General features: G+C 46.1%; 1 protein-coding gene across 2 annotated transcripts; it reads right to left on the bottom strand.

Annotated features, from left to right (window-relative positions):
* Positions 1-3,137: 3,137 nt before the first annotated feature.
* AHCY (adenosylhomocysteinase) lies at positions 3,138-27,928 on the bottom strand. 2 transcript variants are annotated; one of them, XM_069952429.1, is made up of 10 exons: positions 27,821-27,928; positions 24,532-24,722; positions 24,090-24,165; positions 16,612-16,764; positions 16,096-16,208; positions 13,581-13,788; positions 12,051-12,138; positions 11,767-11,884; positions 9,704-9,898; positions 3,138-3,406 (listed from the first exon to the last, which is right to left on the bottom strand). In XM_069952429.1, exons 1-10 carry the CDS (start codon positions 27,846-27,848, stop codon positions 3,275-3,277), a joined length of 1,302 nt encoding a protein of 433 aa, XP_069808530.1. In that variant the 5' UTR covers positions 27,849-27,928; the 3' UTR covers positions 3,138-3,274. The 2 variants fall into 2 exon arrangements, with proteins under 2 accessions (XP_069808530.1, XP_069808528.1); XM_069952427.1 differs by lacking the exon at positions 3,138-3,406 and adding an exon at positions 8,653-8,826.

The following is a 27,928-nucleotide window of genomic DNA, read 5'->3' as shown; positions in this document are numbered from 1 at the left end:
AATTGGTTGAATTAGGTAGTTGAAATCAAGTACTTCCTTGAAGGATTAAAGGGGAACACCAGCCAAAAAATATTTATTTCAAGTCAACTGGTGTCTAATATTATATAGATTTGTAATTTACATCTATTAAAAAATCTCCAGTCTTCCAGTACTTATCAATTTCTGTATGTCCTGCAGGAAGTGGTGTATTCTTTTCCAGTCTGACACAGTGCTCTCTGCTGCCACCTGTGTCCAGAACAGGAACTGTCCAGAGCAGCAGCAAATCCCCATAGAAAACCTCTCCTGTTCTGGGCAGTTCCTAACATGGCAGCAGAGAGCACTGTGTCAGACTGGAAAGAATACACCACTTCCTGCAGGACATACAGCAGCTGATAAGTGCTGGAAGACTAGAGATGTTTAAATAGAACTATAACTTTGACACCAGTTGATTTAACTTTTTTTTTACTCCTTTAATAACCTTTAGGCTACGTTCACACTACGTAAAAGCAATTTTGGCGCCTTACTTTCAATGGGATCCCGGCCGGAGCGTATACACGTACAGGGCCAGAAATAACTGACATGTCAGTTTTCTTCGGCCGCAATTCAATGAATTGCGGCCGTAGGAAACCCTGTCAGTTCGCACTAAGAAGCGGCCACTCGCTTCATAGTAAGCAGGGGGAAGCTCTGATGCAGGCGCGTGCTGATGCGCCCGCATCAGAACTCTGCGGCTGGACAGATCATCCGGCCGGTACTTCAGTACCGGCTGCGATGATCTGGGCAGAGACCGGCTGTTCCGTGACCCGGCTGGGGTCACGGAATGGCCGGTCTCTCACGCCGTGTGAACATAGCCTTAATATGTATTTTATCTAACACAATGCAGTGAATGAGGTTGCAGGCGGCTTCATCTGATACACATAGGGGATAAACCATGAGATCGTCTGATGTCTTTATTCTCAGCTTTGTCAGCGCAGGATTTACAACTAAAAGATGAAGCCACAGCGTAAAACACAATACGCAGACTTCACCTCGGATGCCAGAAACGTCATCATAAGCAACAAAGCCAGAACGACATATACGATTTATGTCCATAACACATGGATTGGGATTCTTGAGCGCTAAATTTGCCGTCTTTACAAAGGGCTTCACTGCCAAAGATTTCCACTGCGCATTGTCCTGTACAGTGTTCTCTATATTAGTGATAATTTATTAGAATTAGAGATGAGGAAACCTCAAACACTCTGCCTGGAGAAGATGGATGCAGCCTTAGGGAGTCCTGGAAAACATGGATACAGACATAGCCCACAGGTTATATCCATACAACTCCCATCATGCCTGAACAGACTTCTATATTTTTTTTATTTCCTTCTTGTACATTGTTATGGGGGCAGCCATCTTGCCTGGGCTGTTCTTAAAGGGGTAGTGCGGCGTTTTGCTTTTGCTGCTTAATTAACACACATTACAAAGTTATATACCTTTGTAATGTGTGTTACTAAGCGGTCTGGCCCTGTTCCCACTCCTTTCCCAGCACCGACCCCCCCCCCCCCCCCCCCCCCCCGCTCTGAACCTCCTCAGTCCCGGGTGCTGCATGTAGCCCAGGACTGCGGCTATTAGCGGGCACGGTCCGATTGTCATGCCCCCTAAATAAGTTTTCAGATGCAGCTGTCAAAGTTGACAGCTGCATCTGAAACCTTATGCAGCCTCATCCCCGGTGGTCTAGTGGGGTGGATCGCCCCCTCGGGACGTTGTCCCAGAGGAGCGATCCACGCCGCCTGCACCGGCCAGGGTCTGTGCCGTAACGGTGCTGATCCCGGCTCGGCACTCGCTGATCCCCAAGGGGGACTTCTAGTATAAGTGTAAAAGAAAAAAAAAAGTGTTATCATTAGAGATGAGCGAACCAGGTTCAGGTTTGAGTCGATCCAAACCCGAACGATCGGCATTTGATTAGCGGGGGCTGCTGAACTTGGATAAAGCTGTAAGGTTGTCTGGAAAACATGGATACAGCCAATGACTATATCCATGATTTCCACATAGCCTTAGGGCTTTATCCAACTTCAGCAGCCACCGCTAATCAAATGCAGAACGCTCGGGTTCGGATCGACTCCAGCTGCTCCAGGTTCGCTCATCTCTAGTTATTATCAATTAAAAAGCCCCCTCCCCTAATAAAAGTTTGAATCACCCCCCTTTTCCCAGGTTATAAATAAAAATAAATAAATAAACATGTTTGCTATCGCCGCGTGAGTAATCACCCAAACTATTAATTTAGCACATTCCTGATCTCGCACGGTAAGCGGCATAAGCGCAAAAAAAAGTGCAAAATTGTGCATTTTTGGTCGCATCAAATCTAGAAAAATTTTAATAAAAAGCGATCAAAAAGTTGCATATGCGCAATCAAGGTACCGATAGAAAGAACACATCATGGCGCAAAAAATGACACCTGACACAGCCCCATAGACCAAAGGATAAAAGCGCTATAAGCCTGGGAATGGAGCGATTTTAAGGAACATATATTTGTTAACAATGGTTTGAATTTTTTACAGGCCATCAGATACAATGAAAAAAACTGAAGTGCAAAAATGCTAATTGGCCTGGTCCTTAAGGGGTTAAACAATAAGTCATGACACTGTCCCTTTAAGCAAAAAAAAATTAAAAAGCCTCAGGATTATGCAGGCAGCCAAAGACTTTAACCCATTATTCTTATGTTCAGGCAATCGCGGCTGAGCAGCTGATGACGCGGCAGAGGGGCCGGCATGAGGGAGGGCTGGAGCGGTCCGCCAGCCTCCTGAAGATTATCATTGTCCCAAGATGGCGGCCGGGGTCCATAGCGTTGCGGTGAGTATACTGCACCACACTTCCAGTGTGGGGGGAACACGGGGAAGGGGGGCCATTCACTTTCATAACACACATTACAAAGTTGTATAACTTTGTAATGTGTGTTATTTAGTGAATAAAAGTTAAACGCTGCACTATCCCTTTAATAAAAATAGTAAAACCTTAGAAAAGTCTATAAGAGTATAAATGCAGCAATCTGAATAGATGAGTAGGTGTCCAAAACATTAGAAAAGCTATAGAACCAGCATATGGCTGTATTCAGACTGACCTATAAAATAAAAATATCATGTCAGTTTTACCATAAAGTCCATTAAGGGAACACAGAAGAGGTACAGTGTTCATACACGGCAGGGGAGGCGTATCACAGCGCTCCCGGGGTATAAGCAGCCACTTTAACAACGGCCAAAGGCGTCAGCGGTGATACGGGTATATGGGTGCTGGAAGGTCTTGCTCTTTGGATCAGCTCTTAGTATCTGTAATGATCCGGCTTGAAGGGGCCCTCCTTGTCCAGACGGAGGTACTTCGCTTGTTTGCCAGAAAGTTTCGTCAATTTTACTCCCAACCTGTCGAGATGAGCAGCGGCCACGGCTTCATCAAGCTGCACAAGCAAGAAGACAGGACGTCAGGCAATGGAAATTAGGACTATAAAAAGTCCTCAGCTGTAAAAACCTCCGCCCGTCTAGATTATGCTATAGTATTTTTATTGATTTAATTTTTTTTTATATATTTATTGCTCTTTTTTTTTTTTTTTAAAGCTATTTATGGATTTTTGCTATATGTTTATTACCAAGTGCAAAATTTTATCAAGGTAGATCTAGAGGCTGGGGGTAGGGGGAGAGGCTGCCCCCCAGCAGGGGAGCAGCTGAGGATGCAGGGGGGCCGGGGGGCGGGCAGACGCTGTGGGGCAGGGGGGAGAGGCTGGGGGGGAGACGGGGCAGCCAGGAGCAAGATGGGCAGGCAGGCTGGTTCCCTCCCCCCATGCAGCGCCGAGGTCCGGGGTCCGGGGTGCGGGGCAGGTGTTGAGCTTCCGGCACACACAGTCTGACAGAGGCCAGAAGCTCACAGCTGCAGCCCCGCGGTCCCGGATCTTCTCTCCTGCTCGGCGATGACGTCACATCACGTGAGTGCCGCCGAGCAGGAGAGAAGATCCGGGACCGCGGGGCTGCAGCTGTGAGCTTCCGGCCTCTCACCCCCTGCCTCGCACCCCAGACCTCGCACTGCATGGGGGGAGGGAACCAGCCTGCCTGCCCATCCTGCTCCTTCTCCCGGCCGCTCCGTCACCACCACCCCCCACCCGGCACGGACTAGGCACTATTCCACGGAGCGACGGCAGCAGATTGTTGCTGTATCAGTCGTTTGCTTTTCAACATGTTGAAAAACAAACGACTGCAACGATCAGCCAACATCAACGATGTCGGCTGATCATTGCTGTCAATTCCACGGGACGATTATCGGCCGCAACGGCTGATATCGGCAGGATACGGCCGACAATACTTCCGTGGAATAGGGCCTTTACTGCTCAGCAATAGATTTTACCACCCACACAAGAGATGTGATCAGCCGCTGAGTGGCCGTTTTCCCGCTCCTCGTCTGATCGCTGAAACCTTTACGTCTGCCGATTATTGGACGTATATTTTAGCAACAATCCTTGCCAATAATCAGCCCATGTAAAAGGGACTTATTGTCCTACAGTTACACACAGTGTTACTTGTTTGCACTTTAAGGCCATTGTTTGACAAGGGCCAACGTCCGAGAAGCTGCTATACACCATAGACCTTATAGTGACAGGAATTAGTAGTGCGGTGGAGACTGTATGGAGTGCCCAGAAATGGACCCTCTATAGTTATGGCTGGTTGCCTCCACCTATCGGCCATTACTGTATTGTTAGAATTTGTAAAGATTTTTTACATTTTATTCAGTTCTAGTCCCAGAATATTCTGTAGGAAATTATTCATTTCTTCATCAGAGCCATGAGATGTGAGCTGTAATAGAAGTATAAAGTATCCGTCACGTTTTTGCTTCATTGTTTGGTGTCTCTCTGCTCCATACAGGTTTATAGGAACATCTTCAACATCTGGCATTACCATCTAGAATTACCATCTGGCATCACCATCTAGAATTACCATCTGGCACATTTGAAACATCTTGCAGTATTACCATCTTTACCATCAACCTAACAACTGGCATCATCTACCATCTGGCATTACCATCTATAACATCTGGCATCACCATCTTACCATACCTGGCACCCTCCTCTCCGCATCTGGCATCACCATCTTCCTCCTCTCCACATCTGGCAGGCACTGCTAATACTGTGCTGAATATACATTGGCTGGCACACATGTACTTCATCCTCTCTGGAATTCAGGCTGCGGTTAAACCTTATTTAACCGGAGTTCCCCTTTAACAATTGGTTAATAATAAATCTTTACCTTCAGCTGTATCTTGTGTTATTTCCATTGTCGCTGCTCATATTAAAATTACTCAGATCATCTAAAACAGGGAAGGGGCAGGGTGGTCTTTCTCATTGGGCAGGAGGGTAGGCGGCTGCCCGGGGGGGCCATCACTCTTAGGGCCGTATTAGATGCTATTATGGAGTGGGAGGAGTGGGGGGGGGGACGCGAGGAGCAGCTAAAGATCGTGGAGCAGATAAAGATTGCGCATGGAAAACAGCAGCGGTCTGGTGCTGCCGCTCCTATTACACGGAGCAATGGCCGGCAGACCGCTGCTATCGTTATCGTTGCCTTTCTGCATGAGCTATTACACCAAACGATTATTGGCTGGAACAGCTGGTTATTGGCCAAGTAGGGCTGGTAATCACTTCACGTAATAGTACCCATAGGGGGCCCCTCTGTGCTCTGAACTGACTGTAAAATACTGACAGACAAAGCAGGGATAAGCAATTCACTCCTCTGTCTGTCAGTGTCATTCTCTCTTGTAAGAATGCGGCCCCGGCCCGCACCGCAGGGACCTGTCTTCCTCATCCACCCCACCCCCACCCCTGACGCTCCTACTGGAGGCTGCGCTTCACAAATCCCTGCGACAAGAAGCGTCTGACCCATCCACCGTACCATTGTATCATCATAATGTGCATAGGCCGGGTGGGGTCTCAATATAGTACAGCCTAGAGCAGGGATGGGGAACCTTCCCCCCTCCAAACTACAATTCATATCATGCCTGGAGCTAAAGCTTTGGCTGTTCAGGCATGATGGGAATTGTAGTTTTGGAACAGCTGGAGGGCCGTAGGTTCCCTACCCCTGGTCTAGAGCTCTGCAGGAAAGCGAGCGGGCAAGTCCTGTGTAGTTGTCTGTGTCTAATGTGCAGTTTTTCTTGGCTAGGGGCAGTCCAGGGTAAGGAGAAGGGTGGCTTTGGAATATGGCTGGGAAGGTAAAAGGAGTTGCAAGATTGGGGGGGGGTTGGTAAGTGGGGGGGACAGTTCACAGCTCTGCCTAGGGGCCCATATTTTCTTTCAAATGAACCGGTTTCAGAAAGTTATATAGATTTGCAATTTACTTAAATTTAAAAATCTCCAGTCTTCCAGTACTTATCAGCTGCTGTATGCCCTGCAGTAAGTGGTGTATTCTTTCCAGTCTGACACACTGCTCTCTGCTGCCACCTCTGTCCATGTCAGGAACTGTGCAGAGCAGGGGAAGTTTTCTATGGGGATTTGCTGCTGCTCTGGACAGTTCCAGACATGGGCAGAGGTGGCAGCAGAGAGCACTGTGTCAGACTGGAAAGAATACACCACTTCCTGCAGGACATACAGCAACTGATAAGTACTGGAAGACTGGAGATTTTTAAATAGAAGTAAATTACAAATCTATACATCTTTCAGAAACCAGTTATAGAGTACCCATTTAAGACAGCCCTGAGAAGGGTAACCTGTGGCCCTCCAGCTGTTGCAGAACTACAACTCCCATCATGCCTGGACAGATGTTTTGCAATAGCTGGAGGACCACAGATTTGCCATCTCTGATCTAAAACAGGTAAATGTGAGGAAGGAGCCAATATAGAAGAAATCAAGGCAAATACTATTTCACAGCGTTATATATCAGGTTTGTTGTTTCATGAAGTCTGACAGTTATTCCATATTTCATGCAGATATTCGGCGAGATCTCCAGTTTCTTTCCATCAGGAATAGGAGAATATTGCATGTTTTTAGTTGAGTAATTCCATGGAGTCCTTATAGTGGAGTGATTCCTTGCAGTAGTGGATTAGAATAGGGGCGTTTCTGGAGGCAGCCCGGGGCCCTGAGCTCCTGGGGGGCCCATGACCACCCAAAAAAACTTATACTTTCAGTGGTGTACTGTCTCCTGACTACACTTCTGCCATGATTTGCAAAAAAAAACAGTATTTTTTATGGCAATTTTGCACAAATCAGGACATCATGACATTATCTATACTGAACTATGAACACCAGGGTAGTGCTGCCATAGTTACAGTGGGGTGGAGAGGCCCAGGCTTGGTGATCAGCCCGGGGCCTATGGTAATGTTAATCCGCCCCTGATTCCACCGACTCCTTATAGTGGAGTGATTCCACCGACTCCTTATAGTGGAGTGATTCCACCGACTCCTTATAGTGGAGTGATTCCACCGACTCCTTATAGTGGAGTGATTCCACCGACTCCTTATAGTGGAGTGATTCCACCGACTCCTTATAGTGGAGTGATTCCACCGACTCCTTATAGTGGAGTGATTCCACCGACTCCTTATAGTGGAGTGATTCCACCGACTCCGGCAAGTTGAAGTTTCCATCGGTACCATTTCTGAGGGACATGTGACACCTTGATCACGATCCTGATCATGTTATGCAAGGTTTTTTTTTTGCGGCACAAGCTGATGTTATTAGCGGTACACATGACGTTTTGACGTGCTGCAGCCTCTTCCTGCCACCTGATCAATCGGAGAATCTCCCCATAGACGCTGCAGTCGCAACGACCGCGGCGCCTATGGGGTTAACCACGCATGTCTTCCCTCTGGGCAGTGAGGGGAGGCCGGTCACAGATGCTAAATGTAGCTCAATCATACTACACTATGGTCTACAGTCGCAGTGACGCCACCGGATGGCAGAAAACTTCCGGATCATGGTAGTCACTCGATCAGGTGCTGAACCACCTGATGCGCAGATCATAAGTTGCGCACACCTGTTGGCTGCTATGCTAAGAATATGGCATCAGGTGTGCCAATCACGTGAGCATCTGTATCATATGATGGAATGCATTGTGTCCATGGATATACCTACTGAGTAGAGCTAAGCTCCCGCCGCGCATGCGCAGCAATGAGTCGTGTGTCGATAATTGACTGAACAAAATACAACCTGATGCACAAATACAATGGGGTTGAGCTGAGGTCGGATTCTCTCATTTTACTTGATTCACCCAAAATAGACCGTGTTATAACAGGGGGCAAACTGATCTAGTTTCCATTGCCATTCATTTTATGGTAGATTGAAAGGCAGCATTACAAAGTACACCTGCTCCTGGGAAAAAAAAAGAAAAAAAAAAAAAAAAAAAAAAAACACACCCTAGCTCTTAGCGCCTGTGCACACTGAGAAGTGGCTGAATTTACATGCAGAGTCTGCTTAACGTTCTGCCTGTCCTATTGCTTCCTAGAGCTCGATATGAAGAAACGCACACAAGAGGTAGAAACAATATCGTTTTTATACAACTTAATGCCTCAAATCTCCAGACATTACAGGACTCCATTATTGTGCAGATAGCCCGGGGGGGGGGGGGGGGGGGCGCAGGCACATGGAGGTACAAGTGTTCATACACGGCAGGGGAGGCGTATCACAGCGCTCCAGGGGTTCAAGCAGCCACTTTAACAACGGCCAAAGACGTCAGCGGTGATACGGGTGCTGGAAGGTCTTGCTCTTTGGATCAGCTCTTAGTATCTGTAATGATCCGGCTTGAAGGGGCCCTCCTTGTCCAGACCGAGGTACTTGGCTTGTTTGTCAGAAAGTTTCGTCAATTTTACTCCCAACTTGTCGAGATGAGCAGCGGCCACGGCTTCATCAAGCTGCACAAGCAAGAAGACAGGACGTCAGGCAATGGAGATTTGGACTTTAAGAATATGCACAGTATGTAAGGATATGTTTCACACTTAAAAGGGTACTTCAGTGGGGAAAACTTTTTTTTTTTAATCAAATCAACTGGTGGCAGAAATTTACAAGTCTTCTAAAATTATATAAACTTTCTATTCATCTTCAGTTTTCCAGTACTTAGTACTTATCAGCTGTTGTATGTCCTGCAGCAAGTGGTGTATTCGCTCCAGTCTGACAGTGCTCTCTGCTGCCACCTCTGTCAATATCAGGAACTGTCCAGAGCAGGAGAGGTTTTCTATGGGGATTTGCTGCTGCTCTGGAAAGCTCCTGACATGGACAGAGGTGGCAGCAGAGAGCACTGTGTCAGACTGGAGCGAATACACCACTTCCTGCAGGACATACAGCAGCTGATAAAGTACTGGAAGAATAGAATTTACAAAATCTGTATAACTTGATACTAGTTGATTTGAAAACAAGTTTCCTCCAGAGTTCCCCTTTAATACATATCCATTTATTCATAGGATTTATAAAAAAAAAAAAAAAAAAACATATGCACATAACATCCGACAAACAGCAACATCAGACCACCACCATGTAAGCCTAAAGTTGGACAAACCTGACTCTCTAAAATAAAATATATGTCAATGGGAAGACTACTCAGGGCTTAACAGTTCTTCACCAGCCGACTCGGTTGTTCTTGGAGGGATAAGTCTGTGCCAGAGCAGTGTGGCTGCGGCTTACCCCTCCCCAAACGCAATACATGAACATTCAGCCGTGCCGAGCAGTCATTGTGAGGAACACTTGGCTGACGCTGACGGCCAGCACAGTAGTGTAGGAAACCACCGGACTTACCTTCTTGGGCAGGAAATATACTCCTACAGGATACTTGTCAGTGTTGGTCCAAAGTTCGATCTGAGCCATGACCTGGTTAGTAAAGGAGTTACTCATCACAAAGCTGGGGTGACCCATAGCACATCCGAGGTTCACCAACCGCCCCTCAGCCAGGAGAATAATGTGTCGCCCGTTCTTCAAGAGGTATCTGTCCACCTGATGACAAATGTGGTTAGAAGTTAGTCCAAAGTTCACTCAGGGGTTCTGTGCTTGTGGTCTAAAGTCTGACAGTGCTCTCTGCTGCCACCTCTGTCCATGTCAGGATCTGTCCAGAGCAGGAGAGGTTTTCTATGGGGATTTGCTGCTGCTCTGGACAGTTCCTGACATGGAGAGAGGAGGCAGCAGAGAGCAGTGTGTCAGACTGGGGAGAATACACCACTTCCTGCAGGACATACAACAGATAAGTACTGCAAGATTGGAGATTTTATTTTTTTTAAATAGAAGTAAATTACAACTGTATAACTTTCTGACACCAGTTGATTTCAAAGAAAATTATTTTTGCTGGAGTACCCCCTTTAAGAGGTCTACATTAATACAAAATGGAACAAATAGGACCACTTTAAAATTTCTTTACACTTTATCTGAACTTTGGGGGCGTCTTGTTTTCACTTAAGTTTCTTTGAATTTTAGCTGTAAACTAGGTGAAGCAAGCGGCTACGTACGCCAAGCAGAAACAATCCATCTATATCCGACAAGGTTATGGCACCGAAACACTGAACGGATTGAGATTTTTTTTAGTTTCATTTTATTTTTTTAGAAATTGGCAAAAATGATCGGTTCATGAACTTTTGTGGGGGGGGGGGGGGGAAACAAGTCAGGTGCAGACACTACAACCTTCTAGAATGTTCTCCATAATAGGATCTTTTTTTCTAATATACGAGGGGTTAAGCCAGTGGGACTCCCGACCCATAAGGAGTGTTCTCCAGCCGGGTAACCTCAGGTAATGACATCAATATAACCTTATGGGGAGTTTTACTATAGTAAATGCGCCAGGAAAAAAAAAACAAAATAAAAAAAACCCTGACTTGCATCATAATTCTTATCAGTTTCAGACTCTGATTTGGCCTAAACGTTCCAGAAAAACCATGAGCCAAAATCTCTGATTATAGTACGAATAGGTGGTCCACACCATCCCAACGAACATGGGTACAACAGACTGGAGAGGACCCTGCTGACTGCAATGGGAAAAGTTTCTAGGCATGCTCTGTGACCTGTGCAGACAATGACTAGGCTAAGCTCTAACAATCACCTATCGTGTGTGACCTGGTCCTGTCTTCTATGCATGTTGGTGTCACTGTGTATGATAAGTAGGAGACTGCTGAAAAGTGCTCACAAAAGGAAGTGTCAGATTATTATTAGTCCTAGTGGCGAGACTGAAAACTGCAAGATGTCTGGATTTCATCATGTAAAATAGAAAGTGTTAAAATATGCACCACAAAGTTCTTAAAGGGGTTGTCCTGCAAAAAATGTTGTTCTTTTAAAATCAGTGTCAGAAAGTTATTTAGATTTGTAAATTACTTCTATGCAAAAATCTCCAGTCTTCCAGTACTTATCAGCTGCTGTATGTCCTGCAGGAAGTGGTGTATTCTGTATCCAGTCTGACACAGTGCTCTCTGCTGCCACCTCTGTCCATGTCAGGAACTGTTCAGAGCAGCAGCAAATCCCCATAGAAAACCTCTCCTGACATGGACAGAGGTGGCAGCAGAGAGCACTGTGTCAGACTGGATACAGAATACACCACTTCCTGCAGGACATACAGCAGCTGATAAGTACTGAACTTAAGACTACAACATATATGGTAAGTAATTTACAAATCTATAACTTTAACACCAGTCAAAAGAAAAAAAAAAAAAAAAAAAAAAAAAAAAAAAAAAAGCATAATAAAGGGGTTTACAGCCCCACAAGCGATCAGACAAGCCTTATGTCTCCGTACACTTCTACAACAGACGTGTCCTGACACATCAGCGTATGGTTCCCATTAGGCCCCCATTAAGGCATATGGCGCACTATATACCATTGAGTACCTGGGGTTTGATGTTGACCTTCTTCACAGCGTTATCATTCAACCATTTCACATCAAGTTCACAGTCAAAGTGGCCGATGTTACAGACAATGGAGTCGTCTTTCATATGCTCAAAGTGTCTGAGGGATGAAAGCGGGAAGTTAGTATGGAGGCAGGCGATGGAGGGCGAGAGATGACGGGTGGGCAGTGACCCCCCACCCCCATAGAACGGAATGGAACAGCCCAAAATGATTATAGCCACAGCCCCGAAGAGAAGACAACAAGAAGCTGAAGATCTGTCCTTACGTTCCCCCCACAATGTCGGTGCATCCTGTGGTGGTGACAAATATGTTCCCTTCTTTACAAGCTTCGTCCATTGTGGTAACCTCGTAACCTGACGAGACACAGACAAGTCTGATCAGTCATTGGCAGCACGTCCATTAACGTCCATGGCAGCGCGGCCATTAACATCTATCCTCCCCATCCAAGTTAAAGCTCAGTATTACAGAACTTTTAAATCTCCTAACTTTGAGCAGAATGTTTATTACCTTAAAGTGTAGCTGTCATTTAATTTTTTTTCAGAAATCAGTAGTACAAGCGAAACTCTGTAATAGGTTTTATTAGGCAAAAAAAAAAAAAAACTGTACTCAAAAAGCTGTTTTTCACCCCCCCCCCCCCTCCCATCTTATCTGTGGAAAAGTGAAGACTGATTTGCTGAGTCAATAATTACTTATGGAGCGTGTAGGGGCTGAGGGGGATGAGTGAGCAGGGAGAGCAGACAAGCAGCTGTGCAGTTTGGAGACTGGGCACATAAACGCTGGATTCACAGGTCAGAAAGGTCAGTGCTGGTCTGGGAACTTGGTTCGAGAAGATTGCAGGATGATGTACTGTGCAGGGCTGCCTTTTCTCCTCCCTGTGCTCACTCATCCCCCTTGACCCCTCCCCTCTCCAGTTTTTTTTTTTAGTACAGCAGGAAACTAGAGAGTTTTCTTATAATCACTCGTACTATTGAAAATTCTAAACATTTAAATAAAAGTTACACTGTTAAAAAGGGGTTTACTTGCCCCCAATCCACAGGAGGTCACAGGTAGGTTCAGACCCCCAACCCCTTTACTTTTAATGGAGCCAAAGGTCTGCATGAAAACTATCCGCCCCATTTATTCTGTATGGAGCCACCAGATATAGAGCGCTGTATTCATATCACCGGCAGCTCCTTAGAGAATGAATAGAGTGGGGGCGCCAGCCCATAACTCCATTTAAAACAAAGGAGTCAGGTGCCATCCTAGAGATCCCCAGGGGTCGGATCCCCTGCGATCCTGTGGCTAAAAGGAGAAGTAGTGAAGATTGAACTTAAAGGGGTTATCCAGGCTTAGGATCTAGACAGTGAGACTCTTCTCCTCAGTTTGTCTATTGCAGGTCAGTTCCAGTGCAGTGAATGGAGCCAAGCTGTAATACCACACACAACCTGAGGACAGGGGGGCACCATTTTCTTTAAAGAAAGAAGCTGCATTTTCCTAACCCTAGATAGCGATGAGCGAATCTCCAACATGCCCAGGTTTGTCCAAACCAGAGCGTGCAGCATTTGTTTAACAAAGACTGTAGAAGTTGGATGCCGCCCTAAGACTGGCTGAGGAGCATGATACAGCCATAGGTTGTATCCATGTATTCCTGGACTCCCTAGGGCTGCATCCAACTTCTCCAGCCAGCGGTAATCAGATACTGCACGCTCGGGGTTTGCTTGTCGCTCCTGGATAACCCTCAGATTCCAAACTAAACCAGTCACGTCACTATATCAGAAGGTCCGCTTTAAATAGTCAGTCTCTAAAGTCTCCGCACCTTCCATAGCCGCCTGCAGAGCATTGATGGGGTCGATCTCTGTGATGATGACTCTCGCCCCAAAGGCTCTCAGTGCCTGAGCACAGCCCTTCCCAACATCTCCATACCCCGCAACCACCGCAACCTTCCCCGCGATCATAACATCGGTGGCGCGCTTAATGCCATCGATCAGCGACTCTCTGCAGCCGTACAGGTTATCAAATTTACTCTGTAAAGAGAAAGAAAGAATATAGATATTATAGAGGACACGTCTATGGTGCAAGGAAAATCCTATAATGTCACTGTGCAACATTGTGGACCAATAGATTTAACCCTTTAAGGACATGGCCCATTTTCGTTTTTACGTTTTCGGTTTTTCCTCCTTGTGTTTAAAAGGTCATAGCACTTGCATTTTTCCACCTAGAAACCCACATGAGCCCTTATTTCTTGCGTCACTAATTGTACTTTGCAATTACAGGCTGAATTTTTGCATAAAGTACACTGCGAAACCAGAAAAAAATTCAAAGTGTGGTGAAATTGAAAAAAAAAACGCATTTCTTTTATTTGGGGGAAATGTGTTTTTACGCCATTCGCCCTGGGGTAAAACTGACTTGTTGTATATGTTCCTCAAGTCGTTACGATTAAAACGATATGTAACATGTATAACTTATATTGTATCTGATGGCCTGTAAAAAATTCAAACCGTTGTTAACCAATATACATTCCTTAAAATCGCTCCATTCCCAGGCTTATAGCGCTTTTATCCTTTGGTCTATGGGGCTGTGCGAGGTGTCATTTTTTGCGCCATGATGTGATCTTTCTATCGGTACCTTGATTGCGCATATACGACTTTTTGATCGCTTTTTATTACATTTTTTCTGGATTTGATGCGACCAAAAATGCGCAATTTTGCACTTTGGGATTTTTTTTGCGCTGACGCCGTTTACCGTACGAGATCAGGAATGTGATTAATTAATAGTTCGGGCGATTACGCACGCGGCGATACCAAACATGTTTATTTATTTATTTATTTGTTTACTTTTATTTAAAACCTGGGAAAAGGGGGGTGATTCAGACTTTTATTAGGGGAGGGGGCTTTTTACTATTAACAACACGTTTTTTTTTTTTTTTTACACATATACTAGAAGCCCCCCTGGGGGACTTCTAGTATATACACTTTGATCTCTCATAGAGATCTCTGCAGCATAGATATGCTGCAGAGATCCATGAGATCGGCACTCGTTTGCTTTCGGCTGCTGCAGCCGGAAACAAACGAGTGCCGAGCCGAGGACGGCGCCATCTTGGACGCGTCCCCGGCCGGCATCAGTAACGGAGATCGCTCCTCCGGGACAAGGTCCCGGAGGAGCGATCTCCCCCACTAGACACCAGGGAAACGTTGCCTCCGGTAATCGGAGGCAGCTGTCAACTTTGACAGCTGCCTCCGATTAGCTAATTAGCGGGCACGGCGATCGGACCGTGCCCGCTAATAGCGGCGGTCCCGGGCTACACGCGGCACCCGGGATCGCGGCACTTCAAAGCGGGGCCGCCGCGCGGCCCCGCTTTGAAGTGCTAATGAGGACATAGGACGTACGTCCTATGTCCTTAAGAGGTTAACCCTTTGAGGACCAAGCTCAAAGTGACCCAGCGGACGGCCCCAATATTCATTTTTGCACGTTCACTTTTTCCCTCCTCCCGGGGGGTTCCTGTGTCTATGTAATGCACTATATGGTAAAAGCGACATGATACAATTATTCTATAGGACAGTCTGAACACAACCATGCAGGTTTACACAGATTTTCTAATGTTCAAGTTTTTTTTTTTTTTTTTTTTTTTGCTTTTGTCTTTTGCACCATGATCTCTCGTTCACCGTACGGGGTGGCAATAGTTATCTTTTAATAGACCAGACAATTATGCACGCTACAGTATATAATTTTTATACGTTTTATTTATATTATGGGATAGGGGGTGATTTTAACTTATTGGGGGAGGGGCTTTGGGGTATTTTTAAAACATTTACTTTTTTACTACACATTTTAAGTCCCCTTGGGGGACTATTACATGCCATCATTATATTGCATTCACAGTTCACTTCTATGCCATAGCATTGATCAGTGTAATAGGCGCTCTGCTCATTGAGCCTGGCTGTGGCAGACTCAATGAGTAGATTGCCGATCGGACCGCACTGAGGAAGGTAAGAGACCTCCAGCGGTCTGACTGCGAGGGTCTCAAAGTGACAGGTGACTTTAAGGGGTTAATGACAGGCTGTGGCAGGATCGGTGCAGCCTGCCATTAACAGAGAGGGCCCGGCTACTGATTGCAGCCAGCCCCCACCTGCTATGAAGCAAGCTTCGCACCGGAGCGCGCTTCATAACACAGGACGCACCTGTACGCCCAGGGTCATCTGGGGACAGTCACTCAAGGCATACAGGTACGCCCTAGGTCATCTAGGGGTTAAGGAACCTTAACCTCACCAAAGGGTTTAGAAATTATAATTATATATATATATATATATATATATATAAAAATAAGTACTTGCCTTGGTTACAGAGTCATTGACATTGATGGCAGGAACCTTCAGGGTCCCCTCGCTCTTCATTTTGTACAGGTTGTGAACACCAGTTGTTGTCTCTTCAGAAATTCCTTTAATGCCTGAAAAATAAAAACCAATATTATATTTAATAAATTTGTCCATGTCAGGAACTGTCCAGATCTGTAGAAAATCCCCACAGAAAATCTCTCCTGCTGTAGACAGTTCCTAACATTTTATTTTAAGTTATAAGTGTATAACCACCCTAAATAATAATCATCAAGAATTGGGGGTTTCTTGTGTTTTTTTTAAGGTTAACTATAGAAAAAAAAAAAAAAAAAAAAAAAAAAAAACACACACACAAAACACTATTAAGTAGGGTTCCCAGCTAGAGCACATGCAGGTTATTTCAGCACATTCTATTGCACAGCCTGTGTAACACTGCCCCCTGGTGGTAACAGAGTAACCTACACTGTCACAACACCAGTACGAGCAGCGCCTACAGAAGGCTGATGGGGTCCTCACCTTTCAGTAACTCTGGGTGCTTGGTGTGAACCAGGTTGGTAAGATCTCCACCATCATCGAGGATCATGTTTAGGGGTTTGCCATCAGCAAAGAACAGGGTCTGCTCAATACACCAGATGTATTCTTCATCCGTCTCTCCTTTCCAGGCATAGACTGTAACAGACCAGAATGTTTCATTAATACAGGATATTATGGATCCCCACCTAAACCCTAGATTAATATCTATCCCTATAAGAGACTGACATAGCAGAAGTCTTGTTAGGATGACAGGTATCCTTTGAAGAGTTACTGTCACTATATACTATATAAAATCTTTGAGAATTTTTAATTGGTTGGGATACAGGACCCCCACTGATCAATAGATATAGCCTAAAGAGCACTTCACTCCCCGGCTCAGGTTTTATAATTATCTATGGATTCCTTCTCCAACAATGCTAATGAAGGAGTGAAGCGCTCAGCACAGCGCTTCTCCTGGCTCTGTATTACAATGTTTTTTTTTTTGTTTTTTTTTAAGGGGACAGCAACATTTGACAAACTAATACCTTGACTAAACCAAGTGCTGAGTGATCAGGAACCTCTGTTAATATGGGCTTTATAAAAGCCTTTCCAAGTCCAGAACCATAAGGCTGCGTTTTTTTAAGGTCTGGACATGGGGGGGGGGGGGAAGCTGTTTTCTGCAAAAAAGTAGCTATGTTTTTATTTTTTTTAATAGTTCGGGCAATTACACTCGCAGCGATACAAAATAGGTTTATTTATAAAATGGGAAAGGGGGGCGATTTAAATTTTTATCAGGAGAAGGGATTTTTTATGAAAATGTAAATTCTTTTACACAGTAATTAGAAGTCCCCTGGGGAACTTCTATATACACAGCATAGATCTCCCTTTGAGATCAATGCTGCGTATATTACAGAGCACCAATCCATTAGATCGGTGCTCTGTTGGTCTGGTTTGCTGCAGACCAGATCAGTAGATTACCAAGCTGGGATATGAGTCATTCCGACGCTGAGGCCCGGCAAGTTGAACAGATCTGCCCACTAAACCACCATGGAGAGGGATAAATAGCTTTCCACAGCATGCTCCTTCATGACAGCACCATGATTGGAGGATGCTCCGGTCGTCTCTATAGGGACAGGAACACAGACAAGTTTAAAAGGCCCCTCCCTAGGCACACCCCCAGTGCTTCCTGTCCCTACAGAGAGGACAGCAACTTCGTTTTTACGGAAGTCTTACCAAGGCGGTCTGCGGCGGCGGGGTCCCTTTAAGCCTCCTGGTGAGCGGGTCGATCGGGGTCTGTGGGGCCTCCTTCCTCCCTTGCCATCCGGTGCTCGGTGCCCCTCTGGCAGAGGCCTCCCGAGTATCCATGCCTCCGCTACTCCGGAGAGGCAGGAGTCTCCACGCAAGATCGCGCGCGTTCCGGTGGGGGCGGCCATCTTGGTGACGTCACCGGAAGTGACGCCGCGGCTTCTCCGCGACACTTCCGGAATCGGCGTTCGGCACGGTGGCACGCGCGGGAGAACTCCATAAAGTTCAGCTGCAAGGTCTGCTCTGTCTCTCCCCCTGCAGCTATGGAGCAAGTCCGCAATCCGGAGTCCGGGATGCCGGCAGTGAGTAGGGTACTTACCCACAAAATGTGACTTGTGTGGACTTAGCCTGGGGGTAATTAGGTCTCCTCCTCTGGTTTTTTTTTTAGGGAGAGCTGGAGACCCCAAGGAGAGAGTCAGCCAGAAAAAGATGTGTTATGTGCAGCATCGCATTAGAGCTATCTTATAACAAACAACTGTGTCCCTCCTGTATCTCTAATGTATTAAGAGATGAGAAACAGTCCCTTATGGAGGACATCAGATCTATTGTAAAGGAGGAGATGGGGGGGTTAATCCCTCTAGTTCTGGCTCTAAACCTAAAAAAGATCCTGTTCCTAGGAAGAGGATTAGACAGATCTCTACTTCCTCGTCCAGCTCTGATGACGCTGTACATGTGACCTCTGATATAGAGCTGGAGGAGGGAGAGAGGCCTGATAATGATGATGAAGAGGAGGTTGAGAACATTTTTCATACTCCTGTGGCCGTTAAAAAATACTTCTTTGACTCCTCTTGACATTGAAACCCTAATTAAAGCGGTTAGAGAGACCATGAACTTGGAAGAGACTACTCAGGAAAGTTCAGTAGTGGATGAAATGTTTGGGGGCCTGAAGGCGAAAAAAACAGACGGTTTTTCCCATTAATGCAAACCTGAAGGATTTGGTGTTGGAGGAATGGGAACAAACTGAGAAAAGGTTTTCTGTCTCTAAAGAGATTAAGAATCGCCTTATGTTTGGTAAAACAGAAACAAATATCTGGGATGAGATCCCTAAGATAGACGTCCAAGTAGCTAAAGTAGCCAAAAGGACCTCTATCCCCTTTGAGGACTCCAGTCAATTGAGAGACCCAATGGATAGGAAGGGTGACTCCTTACTTAAAAAAATCTGGGAAGCCACCTCCTATATAACTAAAACAAATATTGCAGCCACATCAATAGCTAGGGCCATGTCAGTCTGGTTAAACCAGCTTGAGGTCCTATTATCCAACAAAACCCCTAGAGAAAAAATTGTGGGCACTCTGCCTTTATTAAAGATGGCCACCGGGTTTTTGGCCGACGCCTCGGCCGAGTCTATTCGGTCTGGTGCGAAGATAGCTACCTTATCAAATTCAGTCCGTAGGACCCTCTGGTTAAGATAATGGTCTGGTGACACATGGTCCAAAAACAAGCTATGCTCTATTCCCTTTAAGGAGAGTATGTATTTGGTGCAGAATTAGACAAAATCCTGGATAAGGCAGCAGATAAAAAGAAGGATTTACCAGACGAATCCAAAGGGAAGAAACAACCCTTTCGGAAAACCCGTTTTTCCCCTAAAGACTATAGGGGGAAGGGAAAAACGGGAAGGTGGAGTTACCCCAAAGGGGGAGGTAGAGGGAGAGGATTCCTTCTCAACCCCAACACAAATCAGTCCACCTCCACAAAACAATGACGGATCCCTGGTCGGGGGAAGGCTCCTCCAGTTTGCCCAGGACTGGCAGAACATCACCTCAAACCCCTGGGCCCTGAGCATTGTTCAGGTTGGCTACAAGATAGAATTCAGCAGCCTCCCTCCGACCAGGTTTCTCATTACAGATGCGGGATCTATAAACCAAAACAATCTAATCCTCAAGGGGGTAGAGGATATGATTTCCCTAGGGGCGGTGGTGCCAGTTCCAGTTCCAGAGGAGAGGCAGGGTTATTACTCCAGCCTCTTCTTAGTAAAAAAACCGAACGGAACGTACAGAACAATAATCAATTTAAAGTTTCTGAACAAATGGATTGTCTACCGCCGTTTCAAGATGGAAACGATAAAGACGATCATTTCCCTGATCCCGTCGGGCTCCTTCGTGGTCTCAATAGACCTGAAGGATGCCTACTACCACGTCCCAATACACCCCAGATATCACAAATATCTCAGATTTGCGGTTCTCTGGCAGGGAGTGGTGCGCCACTTCCAATTTTGTTGTCTCCCCTTCGGGATATCCTCAGCTCCGAGGATATTTACGAAGCTGGTGATAGAGATGGGCAGATGGTAGCCCATCTCAGGAAAGAAGGAATTTGTCTATTTCCTTATTTAGACGACTTCCTTCTGGTAGCCCAGTCAAAAGAAAACCTCCTGTCTCAACTCAGCTCAGTAATTAAGCTAATTACTCAGCCGGGTTGGATAATAAATTTTCCGAAGTCAGAACTAGTTCCAACCAGACAGAAGGTATTTTTGGGGGTGTTACTAGATTCTCAGCTACAGACCTCTTTTCTACCTGTGGAGAAACAGACTCGCATCCTACAGGAATTCTCCGAATTCAGAGCCAAAGACAGGGCTTCCCTCAGACAGTGCATGAGGATACTGGGCCTTATGACCTCCATAACCTGCGTAGCCTGAGTCAGGCCCACTCGAGAATACTCCAAAATCGGATTCTATCATCCTGGGACAGGAATCCCAGGTCATTAGACAAGAAAGTTCTGGTAGGGCAGAAGGTAAAGGAGTCCCTTTCCTGGTGGCTCTGTCCCAAAAATTTACAGGCAGGAGTTCTATGGGTTCAGGAACCCGTGGTGGCGGTCACAGTAGACGCCAGCGGCTCAGGCTGGGGAGCTCAGTGTCTAGGACTTTATGCCCAGGGCGAGTGGTCACAGGAGATTTCAGTTTGCTCCTCAAACCTAAGAGAGCTTCTAGGGGCCTGGCTAGCACTCCAACACTTTCAAGACTCTCTAAAGGATCAGCACGTCAAGATACTCTCGGACAATATGACAACCGTAGCTTATCTACGTCACCAGGGAGGCACAAAGTCCCTTCACCTTCAGAGGGTAGCAGACAACATCTTCACCTGGGCGGAAAACAATGTCTTATCTATTACAGCAGTCCATCTAAGAGGCATATACAATGTAAAGGCAGACTATTTAAGTCGCCAGCAAATACTACCAGGGGAATGGTCCCTGAATCAGGAAGTATTTCAGATGCTAGTTCAGAAATGGGGGTTACCTCAGGTGGACCTTTTCGCATCTCAAAAAAACAAGAAAGTAGAGGTCTTTTGTTCTCTCAGCCGGGTAGACAGTCCTTGGATGCTGGACTCTGTCGGTTCCATGGAACATGAATCTAGCTTATGCCTTCCCTCCCTTCCCGATAATTCCTCTAGTACTGAGAAAAATCAGGGAAAGTCGGACCACGGTGATCCTAGTAGCCCCTCTTTGGTCAAAGAGAAATTGGTTCCCAATGTTGGAGGAAATGGCAGTAGAGGGTCCTCTGTCTCTTCCAGTGAGGAAGGATCTCCTACTCCAGGGCCCAGTAGTCTATCCAGGGGTAGAAAAACTAAAGTTAGCTGCATGGCTCCTGAAAGGGAGATACTAGTACGTAAGGGCCTGTCTGATAAAGTAATATCTACCCTTCTACTTAGTAGAAAAGGTTCTACCTCAGCTATATACAAAAGATATTGGATAACTTTCTTGTGAACTGGTATAACCCGAAAATTCCTGACTTGGAAAGTCCGGATGTACCAGCTATTCTAGACTTTCTTCAAGAAGGCCTAGATAAGGGTCTCAGTCTTAGTACATTAAAAGTACAAGTTTCGGCTTTATCTAGTTTTTTTGAGACTTCCTTGATGGAGAACAAACTGATTAGCAGATTCGTCAAGGCAGTATCTCGGATTAGACCTGCCCCTAGGAAACAGTTTCCTTCCTGGGATCTCAACACGGTCTTAGTAGCTCTGACAGAAGATCCCTTTGAGCCTTTAGAGGAAATATCCATAAAGTTGCTCTCCATCAAGGCTGCCTTCTTAGTCGCCATCACTACAGCTAGAAGGGTCGGAGAAATCCAGGCTCTATCCTCTAGAGAACCATTCCTAAAAATTTTAGAGGACAGGATAGTACTAAGACATGACTACACATTTACTCCCAAGGTAAATACTGATTTTCACAGAAATCAGGATATTATACTCCCGTCTTTTTGTAGCACTCCAGCTAATCACAAGGAAAGGAAATTTCACTGTTTAGACGTGAGAAGGGTCATAATACACTATCATCAATTCTCCATGATCTGGTTGTATTGAGGTAATCTATTTGTACAATACCAGGGTAAGAATAGGGGGAAGAAGGTATCCAAGGATACAATAGCCAGGTGGATAAAACAGGCAATAGCAGAGGGCTATAGAGCACAAAATAAACCTGCTCCACCTGGCATCAAAGCTCACTCAACACGTGGGGTCTCCTCTTCCTGGGCAGAAAAAGCGGACGCATCACCTGACCAAATATGCAAAGCAGCTACGTGGTCAAGCATAAATACGTTCATTAAACATTACCGACTGAACGTCGCGGCAGATCAGGACTGTGCATTCGGCAGAAAAGTCCTACAAGCAGTTGTCCCTCCCTGAGACTACTAATATGGTAGGTCTCCAATTATGGTGCTGTCATGAAGGAGCATGCTGTGGAAATACAAAATTACTCTCACCGGTAATTCACTTTCCACGAATCCTTCATGACAGCACCACATTAATTCCCGCCCGATGGATGGGTTGAAGGAAATTGGGTGCACCTCTACTTATAATTTAGAATCACTGGGGGTGTGCCTAGGGAGGGGCCTTTTAAACTTGTCTGTGTTCCTGTCCCTATAGAGACGACCGGAGCATCCTCCAATCATGGTGCTGTCATGAAGGATTCGTGGAAAGTGAATTACCGGTGAGAGTAATTTTGTATTTTTAGATGCAGCCTACAGCCATAACAGCTGCATCTAAACAGCTCATTAGCAGTCATGGCGATAGGACTGCGCCCACTAACAGCCGCTGTCCTGGGGTAATAACACCCAGGATCGCAGCGCGGCCCCGCTCTGAATACCCCTATCCGACCAAGGACGTACAGTTACATCCTTGGTCTGGAAGGGGTTAATCATGGATAACCCCCTTTAAAGGGAATCTGTCAGCTCCCAGGTCAGCTGGAAGTCCCCTAGTGAGCATGGTACCTTTGGGCAATTTGTGCATAATCGACTGCACGGAGAATCTCAGATCTCCTACTGTAATGGAGTCAAAAGGGGAGTTGTTTGTGTCGCACTCTGGACGCCTTTCCACTCCTCCATGAATAATCAATGCTGCCCAGCCTCCTGCTCGCTCAGCTGTCACCCAGTGTCTCTGATTGCAGATCAGTTCTCTGTAGGCAGGTTTTTTCTGAAAGAAACACTCAGATGTAGCTGAATCTCTGAACCCAAAAGTGTTGGGGCTGTGGTCTAGGTGTCATTCACCTGTCTAGATACCTGCCAGCAGTTCATTCTTTGGTTCAAATCCCCTGATGGAAATTTAGTGGATAGCTGCCATTTAACAGCCGTTGTTTTAAAACAATGCCTGTTATTTGTCATCCACTCAATTTCATTAGTGTGTGTGAACATAGTCTGTGTTTTCAATCCACTCCTGGTTGCAAAACACTGTGTGAACATAGCCTTAAAAATTATTCAATAATGCGAAAAAAAAATAATAATAATGAAGACCTCTATTTCATTTCCATCAGGGGATTTGAACCAGAGAATGAACTGCTGGCAGGTCACTAGACAGGTGAGTTACCCCTAGACCACAGCCCATACACATTTGGGATCAGAGATATAACTACATCTGAGTGTAGGCAGTTTGTCTGAAAGAAACAGAGGACTGATCTGCAATCAGAGACACTGACAGCTGAGTGAGCAGGAGGCCGGGCAGCATTGATTATTCATGAAGAAGAGGGAGGAGGAAGGAGTGGAGAGGCGGCCAGAGTGTGGCACAAACCTCCTCTTTTTCTCTTCAGTACAGTAGGAGACCTGAGATTGTGTAAAATCCACTGCACAGAAAATGACCAAAAGTCACCATGCTCACTAGGGGACGGCCAGCACCTTCGGTAGGGCACGGGAGATTACAGATTCCCTTTAAGTTAATGTGCATCACCACCCCTTACCAGGCTATGAGTTGGCTCACCTGGCACACCAGTTTTGGCAATGGCTGCAGCAGCGTGGTCTTGAGTTGAGAAGATGTTACAGCTGGACCACTGCACCTATACAGAGAAAACCGCAAACATTAATACAAAGTGGCACCTTAATGGGCACCGTCACCTCAGAACAGTGGACAGGTGCGGTTATTCAGTCAGGGTCTGGGTGGTCAGACCGCCCACCACTAATTCTTATGCTGAATGACACGTTTCCATTGTACATCTATAGATCTCCTGAAACAATATGAAGATCAGAGTGAAGCACTTAGTCAAGTGCTTCTCCCGGCTCTATGTAACAACCCGGAGCACATTGGCTTACAAGAACTCTACACTGTATCCATGTTTTCCAGGACTCCCTAGGGCCGCATCCAACTTCTTCAGCCACCAGTAATCAAGTGCCGGACATTCTCTGGAAAGCCCCAGGTGACATACCTCGGCTCCCAGCGCTGTCAGGGTCTCGATCAGGACAGCCGTCTGCAAAGTCATGTGCAGGCATCCCGCGATCCTGGCCCCCTTCAAAGGCTTGGTCTCGGAATGCATTTCCCTCATCTTCATCAGCCCGGGCATCTCATTTTCGGCAATTTCAATCGCTTTACGACCCCATTCGGCCAGGGAGATATCGGCTAATGAAGAGAGAGAGGTTGTGGTATTAGCTTCTCTTTATACAGTCAGAACAAGAAGAGGTTAAAGAGGCTTCTCAGCCTGTCTCATATCGTTCACATGAACAAGAGCTGAGTCAACAGCCTGGGGCAGAGAAAGCTGCAGACTGAACATGGCAGGGCAATAAGCCAGAGCAAGAGAGTCAGCTTCTACGCACATTGGGGCCGCCAGTCTAGAATGAAGTATTCCTCAGCTGTCAGGGCATGATGGGAGTTGTAGTCTTAGAACAGCTGGAGGGTCACTGTTACTGCTACTGTTCTGGACAGAGGTGGCAGCAGAGAGCACTGTGTCAGACTAGAAAGAATACACCACTTCCTGCAGGACATACAGCAGCTGATAAGTGTTGAAGACAGCCATATTTTTCACATATCAGCAAAGAAGGGGGAAGACGATTACTCGTTCGTATTTACGGACGTTTGCATAGCTGCGAAAACTCAACCAGAGTTCAGGTTGCACTCATCCCTAGACAGAACACACAGGGGGAGATTTATCCAACATGGTGTAAAGTGAGACTGGCTCAGTTGCCCCTAGCAACCAATCAGATTCCACCTCTCATTCCTCACAGACTCTTTGGAAAATGAAAGGTGGAATCTGATTGGTTGCTAGGGGCAACTGAGCCAGTTTCACTTTACACCATGTTGGATAAATCTCCCCCACAGGGCGGCAGCAGCATCTCATTGTGATGTATATGATGTATTCTGACATATAGGCGTCCTGGAAGGCACAGTCATGTGACCACGGTCTTACTTTGTTGACTAGGTTTCCAAATTCCCCTGACGTCTATGTGATCGAGCATCTGTGGGATTTGCTGGAAAAACAAGTCTAATCCATGGAGACCTCATCCTGCAAAGTGTAAAGGATCCCATGCCGTACACCACAGGACACCATCAGGGCTCTTAGCAAGTCCAGTGGAGGGTTAAGGTTCCCCATTCCTCTTAAAAGGGGTCAGAAAAAAATATATATATATTTCAAATCAACTGGTGCCAGAGATTTATAAATTATTTTTACTTAAAAAAAAAAAAAAAAACACTAAGTCTTCCAGTACTTATCAGCTACTGTATGTCCTGCAGGAAGTGTTGTTTTCTTCCCAGTCTGACAGTGCTCTGTGCTGCCACCTCTGTCCATGTCAGGAACTGTCCAAAGCAGCAGCAAATCCCCATAGAAAACCTCTCCTGCTCTGGACAGGGGGCAGCAGAGAGCACCGTGTCAGACTGGAGAGAATACATCACTCCCTGCAGGACATACAGCAGCTAATAAGTATTTGAAGCCTGGAGATTTTTTAATAGAGGTAAATTACAAATCTCCGGCATCAGTTGATTTGGAAGAATTTAATTATTTGTGCAGCGTAGATTCCATTCATTCCGCCGACATGCACAGACTAAACAAGATTACACGTCAGACTAGACACCCCTGTGCGGTAATCCAGGCACGGTTATATATCTAGCTTACATAAACCTAATCTCTTGTATAAGAGGCGGCAGCAGGTTGTGAGATCCGCTCCCGGGCGGCTGACAGCTCCTATTACAGCATGTGCTTTGCAATGCATGCTGGGAATTGAAGTCTCACGGCCTGAGGTAAACCGCCAGCTGCATCTACTGAGAAACTACAAGTCCCAGGGGGCTGCTGTGTGCTGAGCTGGTCAGGCGGCAGCGTGGTGTGCACATGAAGCAGTGCAGAGCCATGATTACAGCTCCGGAGGCCAGGGCTTTGTCATAGTGATTACAGTGTATTCCTGGGATGCTGCAGCTGTCTGTATATAATGCAAACAATAGAGGAGACTGCACCAGCAAAACTAACAATAAGGCTGCGTTTACATGGAATGATTATTGATCGCATTTTCGCGATAATCAGCTCGTGTAAACACAGCCAACGATCAAGCGACGAGCGAAAAACTGTTCAGCGTGTTCTCAAATTGTCGCTGGTCGTACACTAAAAATTTGCAGATCGCTTCGTGTAAACAGTCGTTCACCGATTCGCCCTATGAGCGAGTTGGGCTTAAGCGATCTTAAAAACGATCGGAATAACTTTTCTCCGTCTAAACGCTGATCGCTATAAAAACCAAATCGTTGCTTCAAACTCGTTAAACGATCGATTGGGTGAAATATCGCTTCGTGTAAACGCAGCATCACAGACCCCAATACCATTAGGATACAGTGATCACACCGGCACAAAGTATTACACAGCTGCTGAGGAACTACAACTCCCAGCATGCTAAATGTAGTGCCACAACAGCTGGAGACACCACTGGACTAGATTGTTGTGGAACTACAACTCCCAGCATGTTAACTGCAGAGTCACAAGGGCTAGACAGACCACTAGACTAGATTGTGTTGTGGAACTACAACTCCCAGCAAGCTCCAATGCCACTTAGGTCGCATCAATTGTTGGGATTGGCAGTCAGCGGGGCAAATCCCTGCAAGTGATGCAGTCTAGAGGTCATGTGCATGCTGGGAGTTGTAGTTCCACAATACAATCTAGACTGCTCTCTCCAGCTGTTGTGACACTTTGCATGCTGGGAAATGTAGTTCTACAGTAACTGGAGAGACCACTAGTCTATATTGTGTTGAGGGACTACAACTCCCAGCATGCACATGATATCTAGATCACATAATTTGGTGGTATTTGCAGTCAGCGGGGCAAGTCACAAGAAATGAGGCAGTCCAGGTGTCACTGAAGATGCTGGGAGTTGTAGTTCCGTAACATAATCTAGGACTAGTGGTCTCTCCAGCTACTGTGGAACTACAACTCCCAGCATGCAATTTATAATGTCACAACAGCTGGAGAGATGAGTCTACACTGTACTGTGGAACTACAACTCCCAGCATGTGCAACTATATAGTGTCACAACTAGCGAGAGACTACCAGTCTAGATTGTGTTGTAGAACTACAACTCCCAGCATGCACCAATGACACCTGGATAGCAATTCCCTGCGAATGATGCAATCTGGACGTCACGTGCCTGCTGGGAGTTGTAGTTCCACCAGCCTGGCAGGCAAACGCAATCAATGGGACAGCAAAATGCAATGAATGGATTGTCTATGACAAGAGATACGCCGCTTACCGACTTTGTAGTGCAGCTTATCAGACATGATGAAGAGCGAGGAGACCGAACACCGAACCCGGGGGGAGCAGCAGCCGAAAAGAAGGCGTGTTGGTGAGGTCCCTTTAA

Source organism: Dendropsophus ebraccatus, chromosome 14, assembly GCF_027789765.1.
Source record: "Dendropsophus ebraccatus isolate aDenEbr1 chromosome 14, aDenEbr1.pat, whole genome shotgun sequence".
NCBI classification, from domain to species: Eukaryota; Metazoa; Chordata; class Amphibia; order Anura; family Hylidae; genus Dendropsophus; species Dendropsophus ebraccatus.
Note: the sequence above shows the minus strand (reverse complement) of the source record. Positions and strands in the feature narration are given on the sequence as shown.